The 13,355-nt window shown below is 59.7% G+C and overlaps 1 protein-coding gene across 1 annotated transcript in view; it reads right to left on the minus strand.

Annotated features, from left to right (window-relative positions):
- Window positions 1-13,355, minus strand: part of COL16A1 (collagen type XVI alpha 1 chain) — a 68,820-nt gene that overhangs the window by 17,877 nt on the left and 37,588 nt on the right. The window contains 12 exon segments of the mRNA XM_074305319.1: window positions 596-649; window positions 786-830; window positions 1,917-1,970; window positions 3,075-3,128; window positions 4,761-4,814; window positions 7,130-7,174; window positions 7,924-7,968; window positions 8,713-8,796; window positions 8,911-8,952; window positions 9,040-9,156; window positions 10,479-10,517; window positions 10,792-10,845. Of these exon segments, the coding sequence (XP_074161420.1) occupies window positions 596-649; window positions 786-830; window positions 1,917-1,970; window positions 3,075-3,128; window positions 4,761-4,814; window positions 7,130-7,174; window positions 7,924-7,968; window positions 8,713-8,796; window positions 8,911-8,952; window positions 9,040-9,156; window positions 10,479-10,517; window positions 10,792-10,845 (687 nt within the window).

A 13,355-nucleotide genomic window follows, 5' to 3' on the forward strand; every position in this document is an offset into this window, starting at 1 on the left:
CTCTCTTCTCTCTGTTTCTCTCTCTCTCTCTGTTTCTCTCTCTCTCTCTCTCTCTGTCTCTCTCTCTCTCTCTCTCTCTCTCTCTCTCTCTCTCTCTCTCTCTCTCTCGTCTCTCTCTCTCTCTCTCTCTGTTTCTCTCTCTCTGTTCTCTCTCTCTCTCTCTGTTTCTCTCTCTCTGTTTCTCTCTCTCTGTTTCTCTCTCTCTCTCTGTTTCTCTCTCTCTCTCTGTTTCTCTCTCTCTCTCTGTCTCTCTCTCTCTCTCTCTCTCTCTCTCTCTCTCTCTCTCTCTCTCTCTCTCTCTCTCTCTCTCTCTCTCTCTCTCTCTCTCTCTCTCTCTCTCTCTCTCTCTCTCTCTCCTCTCCCTCTCCCTCTCCCTCTCCTGCTCTCATTTCCTCTCTTTCTGCTCTATTTCTCATTCTTGTCTTTTTCTCTTTTTTATTTCTTTTCCCTCTCTATTCTCTCAATTCTCTCTCTCTCACTCTATCTCTCTCTGTCTCTCTATCTGCCTTCTTTCTGTTTCTATCTCTGTCTCTCATTTTCTTTTTCTCCCTCCTTCCTTCCCCCCCCCCCACATTCTTTTTCCCTTCCCACTCACCTGGTCTCCTTTCTCACCAGCACCACCTTGGGCTCCTCTTTCTCCTCGGGGACCCTGTCACCCACAGAAAACAAAACTGGCACCTTTGTCTCTCAGACCCCAAGTAGTACCCAGTACTGCATACAGAAAGGACTGTGCAGACAAATCAGGACCTTTCTACCAGCCACCCTGAGACCTTTCCCACACTCACTGCAGGGCCCATGGGGCCCGGAAGACCTTCAGCTCCTGGTGGACCCTAGAAACAGAGAAAAAAACAATGAATGACCTTGAAGATTCAGGCATGGGGGCAGAATTGAGTGGGTGACTGTCCAAAACTGCCAGGAGCTGGGCGAGGTGGACAGGGCAGCCTTGCCGGACCTGACGGAGGGTTCGTGGTGACCAGGGAGAGGAAGGACTCATGCCAATTCTGCTTGAATAAGGAAGGGAAACATGACCAGAGGCCCTGCTTGCCTGGAGAGAAGCTCAGTAAGCCAGCAGGATTGCAGGGGGGCTAAGGAGCAGAGAAGCTGTTTACAGGCCCTCCAGGTAGGCCCAGAAGAACAGGACGAACCCCCCTGACTGGTCTGCAGTGTGAGCCCAGGGAGCTGCGCAGTCTCCAAAGCTTAGAGCTTTGGGGAGCCCCAGGAGAGGAGACCCAGGAACCACCGCAAGATCACCCTGCCCTGCAGTGGCCTGGTTGAGTTCTGAGGGAGTCAGTGGAGGAAGAGGATGCACATGGTCCTGGAGACCAGAGTGAAGGGGAGACTTCCCTGGGAGGTAGGATCCTCAATCACTAGAGCTGGAAGGGCCCAAAGCCCTCCTGACAGACAGGCCCGGAGAGAGCAAAGGGAGGACCCGGGCCGGGACCCACAGGGAGCCAGCTCTGCTTTGTGGGACAGAGGGGAGGGAGGCGTCTGGGAAGTAGAGCCGCCTCTGTGGAGCTCCTGCCCTGGGAGTCAGGAGGATTGGGGGGGCCTGGCTCTGGGCTAATCTGGGGACCCGAGATGAATGGCTTCCTTGCTCTGAGGGAGGGAGCTGATTTTTCATCTGTCAGTCGAGTCCCACCCCCTGGTCTTACAGGCGCACAGGTTGTGAGGGGCAGAATCGGGGGCAAACAGGCCCCAGAAGCCTGGGCCCGCCCTATCGTGCTGTTTTCCTTGGAGGTCCTCAGTTCTGAGTTCTAGTTTCTGTGAATGCCACTTCTCCTCTCAGCGCTGCTCCCTCGCCAAAGGGGGACCAGGGTGTGGCAGGAGGTGTGCAGAGCGCGTCACCATCGCCTCTTCTGCCAGAAAGATCTTCCAGTGTATGGGGGGGGCAACGCAGCCCTTCCAAAGTGACTCACCGACTCTCCCTTCTCTCCGGCGGGACCCGTGTAGCCACGCTCTCCCTTGATGCCCTGGGCAAATAGGTGGAAAAACCCATATTAGCCCCGTGTCCCCTCAGACTGTCCTAGGAGAGGTGGAGAAGGCACCTGGTGCGCAGCCTGGCCCTGAAGCAGAAGGCGCTGGAGCAGGCTGCTGGTGGGAGCGGAGAGTGGGGCCCACCCCAGCTCTGGCCCCCCTGTCAGACCCCGCCCGAGGTTGCACAGGGTGAGAGCTCTGCCTCCTCCTCCTCCTCCCCCACATCCAGTTCCGTCCCAATCACCCTCAAATCTGCCTCTGCGAATCCGGCGCATCAGTGACCTCCTCTCCCTTCCCCCAGCAGCACAGATTCCTGTTGCCTGGCATTCAAGGCCCTCCACAATGTTCCCTGAACTTTCCTGCCAAGCTGCTCCTAATAGCGGGAATGTCCTTTCCCCCCACAACAACCCTCCTCATCCTTTCAAAACCCAATTCAAATGCCCACCCCTCTGCTCTGCAAACTGTCGGGGATGCGCTTTCCCCCGGCCTCCCAGAGCATTAAGGATGCATTCTCTCTGATGCCCATATTACTGCTGCTTAGGTCCAGGGGGGCAGGGATTGGGTCTTATATAAACTTCCCAATTCTCCCAGCCCAGCAGCACTGCGCAGAATGAGTGCTTGTACCTTCGCTGAATGAATGTTTACATTTGTGTGTGTGTGTGTGTGTGTGTGTGTGTGTGTGTGTGTGTGTGTTGAATGTCTGCCCAGACTGGCGGCCCAGGCTGACGTCGGCCTTTCGGAGATGGGCTCCAGCCTGGCAGGACCCCGCTGCAGGCCTGGCTGCTCTCAGGGCCGCCGGGATGGCGCGGAAGTGGGGCGGGACACACAGCCTTGCCTGGGATCAATACACCGTGAAGTTAAGGGGGACGGTTGCAGGCAGAAGGGCAGGAGGGGAACCAGATGGAGGCAAGTGTGGGGAGCACGAAGGCAGGCTTGGCGGCCATCCCCTGATCCAGGGCAGGGATCTCCAAAGCCTGTCTCTGCCCGTCCTTTCCGCGGCCCTTGGCCCGGCCACGCCTGTTCTCCTTTGCCCCCTCCCTGCCCGTCTTTCAGGCCCCCTGAGCCCGGTGACTGAGGCGCCCGCCCCCTCCCGTACTCACAGGCAGTCCCGGAGGCCCCATGGCACCTGGGTAGCCTGGTTGTCCTGGTGGGCCCTGCAAAGGAAAGCAGAGATGATGCAGCAGCTTCTTCCCCAATCCAGGCTCAGCTCCGAACCCCCGGCCGCCAAAGGCAGAGCCAAAACCAGGACTTCTGAAGCCCGCTGGCACGAGCGTGCCAAATCTTGGCCCCGCTCCCCTAACCCAGGCCTCGGGCTCGGTGCTTCTGCCTCCATCCTCGTCCTCCTGGACTGACTTCTCCTGCTCTGCCCATGCCCGCCCCGCCAGCCTGCCAGGCAGCAGGACTTAATTAACAGGACTCAGAAGGAGTTCCAGATTGGCTCCATCCCTGGGAACTAGGCTAGAGACAGTTCTGGGTGGGTGGAGGTGGCTGCTGGAAGAATTCTAGGGTGGAAGGTAGAGCTTGTGTGTGTGTGGAGAGCAGGTTGTGAGGCTCCGGAATCTGCCCCTTCCCAGCCTCGGGAATCTGCCCCTTCGCAGCCTCGGGAATCTGCCCCTTCCCAGCCTCGGGAATCTGCCCCTTCCCAGCCTCGGGAATCTGCCCCTTCCCACCCTCGGGAATCTGCCCCTTCCCAATTGCAAGGCAATGCAAAAGGAGCCAGGATGGAGGGATGGGGCTGCAAGCCCCCCCTACTGCCCATTGCCAGCACTGCCCTCTCTCCTGCTGAGCCCCCCGGTTCCTGTCGGAGACCAGCTCACAGGCAATTAAGTCTCCCCATCCCTTGGATCCCTTCTACCTCCCTGTCCCCTCATGCTCTCACACTCCCATTCCTCTTCACCTCCCCCTAACTCCCTGGTCTTCAGAGGAGAAGCTACGGGAACAATCAGTCCATCACACTGCCCCATATGCCCGTGTGGCGTGAGGGGGAAAGGGAGGTCAGCACAGTTGGTGACTTTGTTTCTTGGAATTGGGGGCCTTGGTCCCCAGGCCCGTAATGACCTGTTCCCTGAAGCTCTATTCCAGATGAGCTGGGCCCTTTCAAGCTGGGGGCCCTCTCTCCCTCCCCAACAAGGGGGTCATCCAGCTCTGATGACGGGGAAAGCAGCAGCCTCCTCCACACTGAAGCAGCTCATTGGGAGGCAGCAAACTCTAATCTGCCATGTTGCAACTTTCACCAGTTGCTCTAGTCCTGACTTTTGGGGCCAAGTGAAACACATCTAGTCATTTTGCCACATGACAAAGCGGTGATTGTGTCCCCCTCCCTCCCCTCTTCTCCAGGCCGCACACACCTGGCTCTTGCCCCCCGACCTTAGGGTCCGTCCTACAGCGCTGCCCCCAGCCAGACCTCTCTCCTCTGACCACGGCGGCCCTCACGGGGCTGCTTCCTGGTAGAACGTAAGCTTTTGTACTTCCGTCTCCAGCACCTAGCAAGGTGCCGGCACGCAGGAAGCCTTTAATACAAGCTTTTGGTTCATTTATTCATTTGCTAGGACGTCCTCGTCTTCCCCTGGAGACTAGCCCAGCCACGTTTCCCCCATCCTGCCCTGGCAGAGCTGCCTCTGTGCCCCTCGGTCCAGACCTCGACATCCTGTTCAATTCCATCCCAGTCAGTCTGGCCCGCCGGCCATCTCTGCTGAGGAGGCCCCGTGGCCGAGCACTCCCTTCTCCCTTTTGGCCCCTGCCTGCTGTTCCCAGAACCAAGCCGGACGCCGTGTCCCTCAACTTACCGGCTCCCCCTTGTCTCCGGTCAGCCCGGTGAGACCGCGTTCTCCCTGGAGACCCTTCAAAAAGAACGGAAGCTTCTGGGGAGGGGCTCTCCCCCCTCCCTTCCCCCCCCACTCTCGGCCCACGGCTCATGCTGGCACGTGCCCACATGTTGTAGCTTCCCATTCCCGAGTCCCGGATCAGAATCCTGGTCAGCCAGATTCTGTGTAATGTTTTCCGGTCAGGAGGGATGACCCAGTTTCTTATCCACAAAATGGAAGATGTCGGGGACCGCAGGGCCAGACATCTGTTGGCTCCTGACACATGTGGCTCCTATAATTATGCTCCCCAGTCTGTCAGGCCTGCCTGTGCTCACTAGGCTCGGGGCCAGACCCGGGAGATCTGTGACAATGGGGGGGGGGGGGGAGAGTCCCGCAGGGCGCACCGGGCTGGGGCCATGCTTGGCCCTGACTCTGGGCAGGGCGCTTCAACTCTGCGGGTCTCCATCTTCACCGTTACAAATGTTATCACGCTTCGTACCTCACCAAATGGTCTGTGAACTGTGAAGTGTTCTAGAAACAAAACTGTCCTCCGTGGTGGGAGCAGAGGAAGGGGACACCCACGGAGGGCCGGGCCAAAGCCCCTTTAACAGTTCAGTCGGGCTTGTGGGCCGTTTGCCTCCTCTTCCTGTCCCTCCCTTGGGGGTGGGAGGACATAATGGCCAAAATCTTGTCTGTCTGGAGGCACAGCCAGCCTTTCCTCACTCACCGCCTGACCCCTCTCCCTCAACAAGCCATTGGGGGACACTTTTCTAAGTGACTTCCAAGGGTTCTGTCCAAGGGGTGACAGTGTCCTGGAGCGGGGAACCTCAATACCACCTGCCCAGGCAAAGGGCCTATATTGGGGCCTGAGAGGGGAACTATCACCGATACAGCCTCTGCCTTAGAAGTTTGGGTAATTGGAGGAATAGTCATTGTTCACATGAGAAAAGTGACTCAAGCAACATCTCCTCCCTGACAAGAGGTGGCTCTCAGAAGCATCCTCCTCCAGAGGGCCGGCTCTCCTCAAGGAGCTCCCCTTAGGCAGTGACCATCAGTGGGAGAACCCCCTCCTGGGCGACCGGAAGCTGCTTCCTCCTCCAGCCAAACGGCTGCAAGCGGCCCATTCGAATGACCCTCTCGTTCCCTCCAGCCTGTGCCCGGTACTTACCAGTCCCATCCCACATGCCCCGGGCTCCATTCTCAGAACAGAGCACAGGGAAAGGCAGGCGGGCTCCCTTGGGAGCAGCCCCCGACCGTTTCTGAGGGAAGGGGGGCACCAAAGTGGGTGTCTTGCCCCCACCAGCCCTGCCAAGGGCACTGCCTCTAGCCGCCGAAGGCGCCCCTCCCTCCGCCCTCCCCGCGCCCTGAGGTGCCCACACATCTGCACACGACAGGACGACGACACGACACGGATGGAGGCCAGACAGGGAGACGGGCCCTTCACCCAAGCAAGCACAAAGACACGAGGTGGAAGCCGGAGACTTCTCACCGGGACGGAGACCCGAGGGCGGATGGAACTGCAGCAAGGGGGGGGCGCCCCCTTCCGGACTGCCCATGCCGGCTCCCTGGGGGAGGGCCAGGCTGCCCCTGCGGACATGGAGCTGTGTGGAGCCGGACAAGCACAAGTGGGTTAGCATCTGTGACTGGCAGGCGGGGAGGGCAGGCTCAAACACACTGGGGCTGATGGAGGCAGAGCAATTAACGACCCCCGGCAGGTGCCAGGTGTGGGGAGCCCACATCCCGGAAAGTTCCAGAAACTCAATGGGTCTGTGGCCCCCAGCCTGACACCGCCGGGACCGGGGAGGAAGAAGGGGGGAGGGGGCCAGATGCAGAGAGGGGAGGGAGGCCCTCCGTGAGGTCCTCTCAGGACTGTGGAAAAGGCCAGGGGTGGGGAGGCCCATGCCCCAGTCACAAGAAATGAGAGCGCCTTGGCAAATCTGCCAGAGTCCAGGAAGTCTCCCAAGAGCCACTGGAACAAAGACGTCCAGACCAAAGAGAGAAGGAGGAAGATGGAAGGGGGGGAGGAGGGAGGGAAGGGCAGGCAGGGGAGATGGCCCTCGAGGGGTGGGTCAGAAGGTGAGAATCGGGGGATGGATGGGGGAAGGGGGTGAGGGATGATGAAGAGGAGGGTGGAAAAGACATGAGGGGACCCATGTCAAGAAGGAACAATGGAGCTGGAAACATCCCTGCAGGCTGTCAGAGACGGGCGCCCATCGTCCTTAGCTACTGTGCCTGAGACGGAACAACAAGAAACACGGGGGTGCCGGGGACTAAGCTGGGAGGGGCGGGGGGAGACCAACAGGAACCACAGAGAGCTGGGGTGGGGGACGCGAGCAGCTCTAGGTTCTTACAGGTAATCCGGGGGAACCAACAGCGCCAGGGAAACCTGGGGGGCCCTGAGGGGAGAAACAGGTGTGTCACATCTCACAGGCCCAGCATTGTGGAGGGGAGGCCAGGCTGGGAGGGCGGGACAGCAGGGACTAGAGCAGGAGCCGCAGAGGCCCTCCCTCCGCCCCGCTGTGTCCAGGCCCAGAAACCCTCCATCCCACTGTATCCGGGCCCAGAAACCCTTCCTGTAGCTCCAGCACGGCTCTCCTTGCAGCTGAAGCCTTTGCCTTGTCCATGGTGGGAGTCCCGGCAATGGCCCCCTCTGCCTTTGGAAGCTGCTGGGCCTCCCCCTGGCCTCCAGGCTCAGGGCCTCTCAGGCCTCTTCCGCAGATGTCCCTCCAGGGCCTCCAAGGGCTCTGGGTTGGAGGCTGGCTCGGCGGCTGGCTCGGTGGCTCACCGCAGCGGGCCTCTGGGGCTCGGCCTAAGAGCCCGCCTCCTCCTGCCGGACTCAGGGATCTCCAAGCACCCTGTCAGCTCTAGCCCCATGATCCAAGGGGGAAAAGGACGCTCTAGATCACTCAGGCCTGCCGCCAAAGGGCCGGGCAGGGACTGCTCTCAGGGAGGGGGCTTGGGAAGCTCCCGGCCCAGCGGGGCCCAGGAAGCAAAGCTGGCATGCAGGCCCGGGAAGACGCGGAGGAGGCGGCCTCCCTGCTTGCCAGAGACTGTGGAACCTGGGTTGGGGCTGCCTACTCCCTCACTCTCAGAAGCCCCCTCAGTCCCCAAGCCAGCACCCCAAGTAGAGACTGCAGACACTTACAACAGGCCCCGGAAGTCCTGGGGAACCTCTCATCCCGGGCGGGCCCTGCAAGAGAAGGCAACAGAGAGAAGAAGCGGGGTCAGAGGATTCGGGGCCCCCATCGGGCTCTGCTGGGGAGAGCAGGCAGAGACAAGGCCCGCGGACCCTGATGTCACTAAGGGCTGGGAGGGAGCTCTGCCAGGGACAATCTGCCCGCCTGGCTCCGATGGCTTTGGTGGTAGTAAAGAAGAGGCGGCCTCCTGGGCTCCAGGGAGCACCTAGGCCAGGCCCTAGTCCCTGATCAGGAGGCGGGAGACCCAGACTGCCAGGCACGGCCGCTTCTCAGGCTGGCTCCTATCCCAGCAGAGGGCGGTGCAGCAGGGTTCTCCAGGAGCCTTCTACCCGTTGAGTCAAGGAAATAAGTGGCCGGGGTGATCCCCAAGGAATCAGGACTCCCAGTCCTGGGTTTGAATCCAGCTGCTAAACTTCTGAGCTTGCAGCACCGGCGGTCACTGCCCTCTCTGAACCTCATTTCCCTTGTCCACAAATCGGGGTGAAGGATCCTTACTCTAGGAGCAGCTAGGTGGCGCAGTAGACAGAGCACCAGGCCTGGAGTCAGGAGGACCCGAGTTCAAATCTGGCCTCAGACACTTAACACGTCCTAGCTGTGTGACCCTGGGCAAGTCACTTAACCCCAGTCTCAGGAAAAAAAAAAGCCTCCTTGCCCAGCCTATGTTGTGATGCTGTTAAGAGACTCCTCTGGCTGAGGGGCTGTCAGGTGTATCCCACCACCATCAGCAGCACGGTTACCTCTTCTCCTCTCTGTCCTGGAAGGCCTGGAGGGCCGGGCTGGCCTGGGCTCCCAGCACATCCTGGGTCCCCCTCTCCGTTTCCCTGGGGATGGAACAGAGACATAGAGAATGGAGGGACAGTCCCCGGGGGGGCCCAGGAGGCAGGGAGGGGAGCCACGGATGGACCCCCTAGGGAAGGGAACGGAGCTTTACTCACGGGGGCCTCCTCGGCTCGCGGACGGTCCCGTTCTAGGAAGCACTGGGGAAGGGAATCAGAGGCGTTAGTGGGGGGGGGGGGGGGAGAGCAGGCCCCGGCCCCGGAGCCGCCCAACACCCAGTCCCTTACCCGGGCACAGTTGTCGAGGCCTGGAACGCCGGGGGTGCCCTGGTCGCCCTTCTCTCCCTTCATCAGGCTCGGGGTTGGAAGGCCCGTCTGAGCCTGCGCACAGTCCCCACAGATGTTCTGGGCCAGGGAGAGGAGAGGAAGGCCATGGGCTCATCAGCAGCTGGGACCATGGCCCCTCCCCCAAGCCCTGAGCTCAGGCGTCCTCTGCCCAGCACATCCCCCGCCCCGCTGCTCAGGGCAGGCCCCCCCACTCTGCCTTGGCACGGACCCGGGCACTAGCTTCTCTCAGTTCTGAGGGGCTTCGGGTGGGCATGGGATATGCACGGTGAGGGAAGGAAGCTCCACCACCCGGAACCCAAGCTCCTTTGCCAGAATGAGCTGGCCAAGGCCAGAGCCCAGAACCCTCCTACGGCAGAGACACAGGGTCTGAAAGGCCCCGGGGAGCCGGGTGAGGGCCTGGAGACCTCAGAGCTCTTCGGGGATCTCCTTGGGGCGCCCGCTCCCCTTCCCTGAGAGAGCCGCTATCCGGTGATGGCTCGAACAGTGCGGCTGCCGCCGGTGGGGAGTGATCCCACCGTGAAGAAATCCCTCCACGTGTCTGACCCAGGCCCGCCGTGGGAGGGGGCTCCCGAGGCCCGCCAAGCCGCAGCTCTCCCAAGAACGGCCCCATGGCTGCCTTCTCTTCCCTAGAGAGGCGTCTGCCAAGGCATTCAACCTTGTTCCTCTGAACCTGCCCGAGAGTCTCCATTAAGAAGTCAGTAAGATGGATGTAAACTCTGCATTTCCTTTTTCCCCAACACACCTCATTGCATAAATGAAGAAAGGGGGACGGGATGGAACCGGAGAACGATTCCTTGGGAGGTGAAGTGCCCGAAGGCCCAATATGAGCCAGAGGGTGACGGCCACTCCAAAGGCTAATTAATGCGGCTCATGGATCACAGCCGCCTGCTGGAAGGGCTCCCAGGACAGGTCCAGAGACGGCGGGAGCGCCAGGGGAAGGGACCCTCACCCATCTCAGATCAGGGGGTCCTCCCAGGGCTTCCAGCCAGCTCACACTTGGGGAAGACCCTCCTTGCCAAGCTTTTAGAAGAGTATTTAGAAGGTATTTGGGAGCTGGAAGGGCAGTTCTGCCCCCTCATCTTGGGCCCTGGCAGCATTAACAGCCATCTGGTGAATCATGGTTTATAAACGCTCCGAGTTGGGAGGGGTCTCAGGGGTCACGCAGGCGGGATTGTTCTTGAAGCGTAAGCCCCCTCAATGTGATTCATTCTGCCCATGATACCAACACATGTGTGATGTCTAGGCGCAGTGCCAGACCCTCAGCTCTCCGGGGCTCGTGTAGGAATCTCGGGCCACAAGCCCCCCGAAACTGTCTGCACCACCACACCAGGACCGATCACAGACCCTACTCCCCCCTTCCAGCCTATCCAAGCTCTTACCTTCAGGATGTGTCTTTCAGCCTCTGCTGAGAGGGGGCCCTGGAGGGGAGACACAGACCAGGGGCTCAGGGCCGGGCTGGGGGGAGGGAGGGGGCCAGGAGCAGCAGCCAGGGAGGGGGAGAGAGAAACACTGGAAAAGAGAAAGCGGCTCCGGCCCTCTGAGCCTTCATCCCCGCTCCTGGTCCAGATGGGGGAGGGGAATTAAAAACCAGAGACAGCCCCACACTGAGAGAGGGAAAGAAGAGGGAGCAGACCCCAACAGCTCAGCTGGGGGCGGGGGAGACACGGACGTGGAGCCGGGCCTTGTACTTACCAAGTCTCCGGCAGGCCCGGGCAGGCCCGGCAGGCCATTGTGGCCAGGGATTCCCTAGAGCCAACGATAAAAGGGGACGTTGAGCCGGGGGTTAGAGTGGGAAAGTGGGGACAATCACCTGCAGATCGGTGGTGGAGATGTATGCTTCGGACATCTCGAAGTGAGGTAGAGATAGGAATTGGATGCAGTTTAAACAGATCTTTCTCTTCCAGTGCCCTGCTTACCTACTTCCAGCTCCCTCCTTCCTTCCTTCTTTTCCTTTCCTTCATTCCTTTCTTCTTTCCTTCCTCTTTCCTTCTCTTCCTTCTTTCCTTCTCTCCCTCCCTCTCTTCCTTCTTTCCTTCCTTCCCTCCATCCATCTTCCTTCCTCCTCTCTCCCTCCCTTCCTCTTTTTTCTCTGCCCCCTCCTTCCCTGCCCAGCATTCTCTCTGTCTCTTCTCTTCCCCTCATTATTCTTATCTCCAGGCAGAGCCCGAGCCCAGGGGAGATTCCATCTTCTTTACCACCGCCCGGTCTACCTTGGGGACCCCGGAAGGGCTGCTGCTTGGGCTCATTCCTGGCACAGACCCAGCTCCCGAGAGTCTCCAAATACTTGGCAGGTGGACACGTGGTGACCAGACAGACCCAGACAGAAGGGAGCTTGGGGATCTTTCCAGGCGGGGCCACTTCATTCGTTCACTCCCTTATTCATGCATTCATTCATTCAACAAGCATTTATTAAGTGCCGATTACGCCCAGACACTGAGGGCCCTGGAGAAAACATGTCTCTTGGAAAGACAGAATCTGTGCCCTTGAGAAATTCACAAAACCGACCTCAAACATAAGCGCATTCTGGCTAGCAGAGCCCTGCGAAGGGGGGAGGACAAGCGATCCCATTTGACAAATGAGGAGACTAAGGCTCCGAAGGCTCCCCGTTCAGGGCCTCAGGCCACACTCTGGCCTCTCTGACCTCAGAGAAAAGCTTCTCCACTCCCAGTCCCCCTTTCACAAGGGAGGAAACAGCCAAAGGCCCGGCAGAAGCCAGTGTCAGAAGCAGGGTCCAAAACCTGGGACCGCCCCGGGCCTGCTGCGGGGAGGGGAGCCCAGCGAGGACAGAGGGGGTCGGAGCATCCCTGACACCCAGGGCATCGCTGGTCCTTCCAGCCTCGTTCTGCTTCCTACACAAACGCCCTGGCTTCCTGAGCCTCCCAGGCCACCTTCCTCCAAGCCACCGCCCCAAGGTTAGTCCTTGGCCCTTGCTCTCCACACCCCCTCCGAGGCCCTAGCTTTTGCAACATCTCCAACAACAGACAACAATGGTTCACATTTATACAGCTTCTTAAGGCTTACAAAGCGTTCCGTGTGCACTATTCCCTCTGATTCTCATCGTCCCCAAGTAACAGCAGAGAAAACAGTCTGGGAGGTCAGGTGACTTGCATACATATACCCCCAGTCCCCGTCCACCCCCTTTTCCAGCCAGTTGTCTCCCCGGCCATCTTCTTTCTCCTTAATTTCTATCTTTCCATCTGCCGGTTCCTTCTCTACAAGTCCACCCATGCTCCCTTCCTCCATCTTAAAAAACAAAACAGTACTGGCCTCAAGGTCCGCCTTTCCCAGACAAAGGCGGTCTCCCCTGACTTCTCCGCTCAGCAGCGTGCTCCCGGGTCAGAGAGTGCTCCCAGGTCCCCAGAGGCCGAGGCCCAAGGCCCTTTCTCTCAGACCCTGCGGATCGCCCTCCCTCCTCTGTCCGTTGCTCTCCCCTGGTTCCCTGCTCTCCCCTGGTTCCCTGCTCTCTGACCGCAGCCCTTTGAGGCAGAGGGCGCTTTATGACGTGGTCCCTCATGGGCCGGCCTCTGGGCTCACGCCTCCCCTCTCTACAAGGTTCCTCAGGGGCCTCACCAGCTCCCGTGGTTCCATGGACACCCCCAGGCTCTGGTGACAGCTCAGACTCAGCACACTCCGTCACCTTCCTCCCCATCCTCCAGCAGCTCCGTGGCCTCCAAGTCTGGCCCTCTCTGAGACCCTCCGCTGCCAGACTTGTCCTTGTGCTTCCACAGCCCTTCTCATCTCTACCCCCACATTTGGACTATTGGGGGGGAGGTAGACTTATGTAGGAAAAGAGGGCACGGACAAAATGAGGGGTGCAGTGGACACCAGGATGGTAAATACGAAATAGAGGTGGGAGAGCGTGTGGAAGACAAGCTCCTCAGGGGAATGCACAATTACCCATGGGGGGGCGCCCCAGTGTGGGTGCCCTTAGCTGGAGAGACACCATAAGCCAGGGGCTTGAGGAGAGGGGGAGGAGTGAGGGGAAAGACACCCTGAGACAGAGTTGGGGCAGACTGACCTGAGGCAGTTCAGCGCCCATTGCAGGGGCCATAAGCCGTTTTACATGGGAAATTTAGCCTCAGGGACTTGACACAACTTGGACTGCTGCTTGGATTGCCTGCACAGAGGGTGGGACCCCAGAACTAAACTGGCCCCTAACGGAGCCTCCTTCCTGCCTGCCCCCGGAACAATTTTATCAATGCTTCAGTTTTTCTCTGCCCACCACACCCACCACTCGGGACCTCATCGTTTCCCTG

Source organism: Sminthopsis crassicaudata, chromosome 3, assembly GCF_048593235.1.
Source record: "Sminthopsis crassicaudata isolate SCR6 chromosome 3, ASM4859323v1, whole genome shotgun sequence".
NCBI lineage: Eukaryota > Metazoa > Chordata > Mammalia > Dasyuromorphia > Dasyuridae > Sminthopsis > Sminthopsis crassicaudata.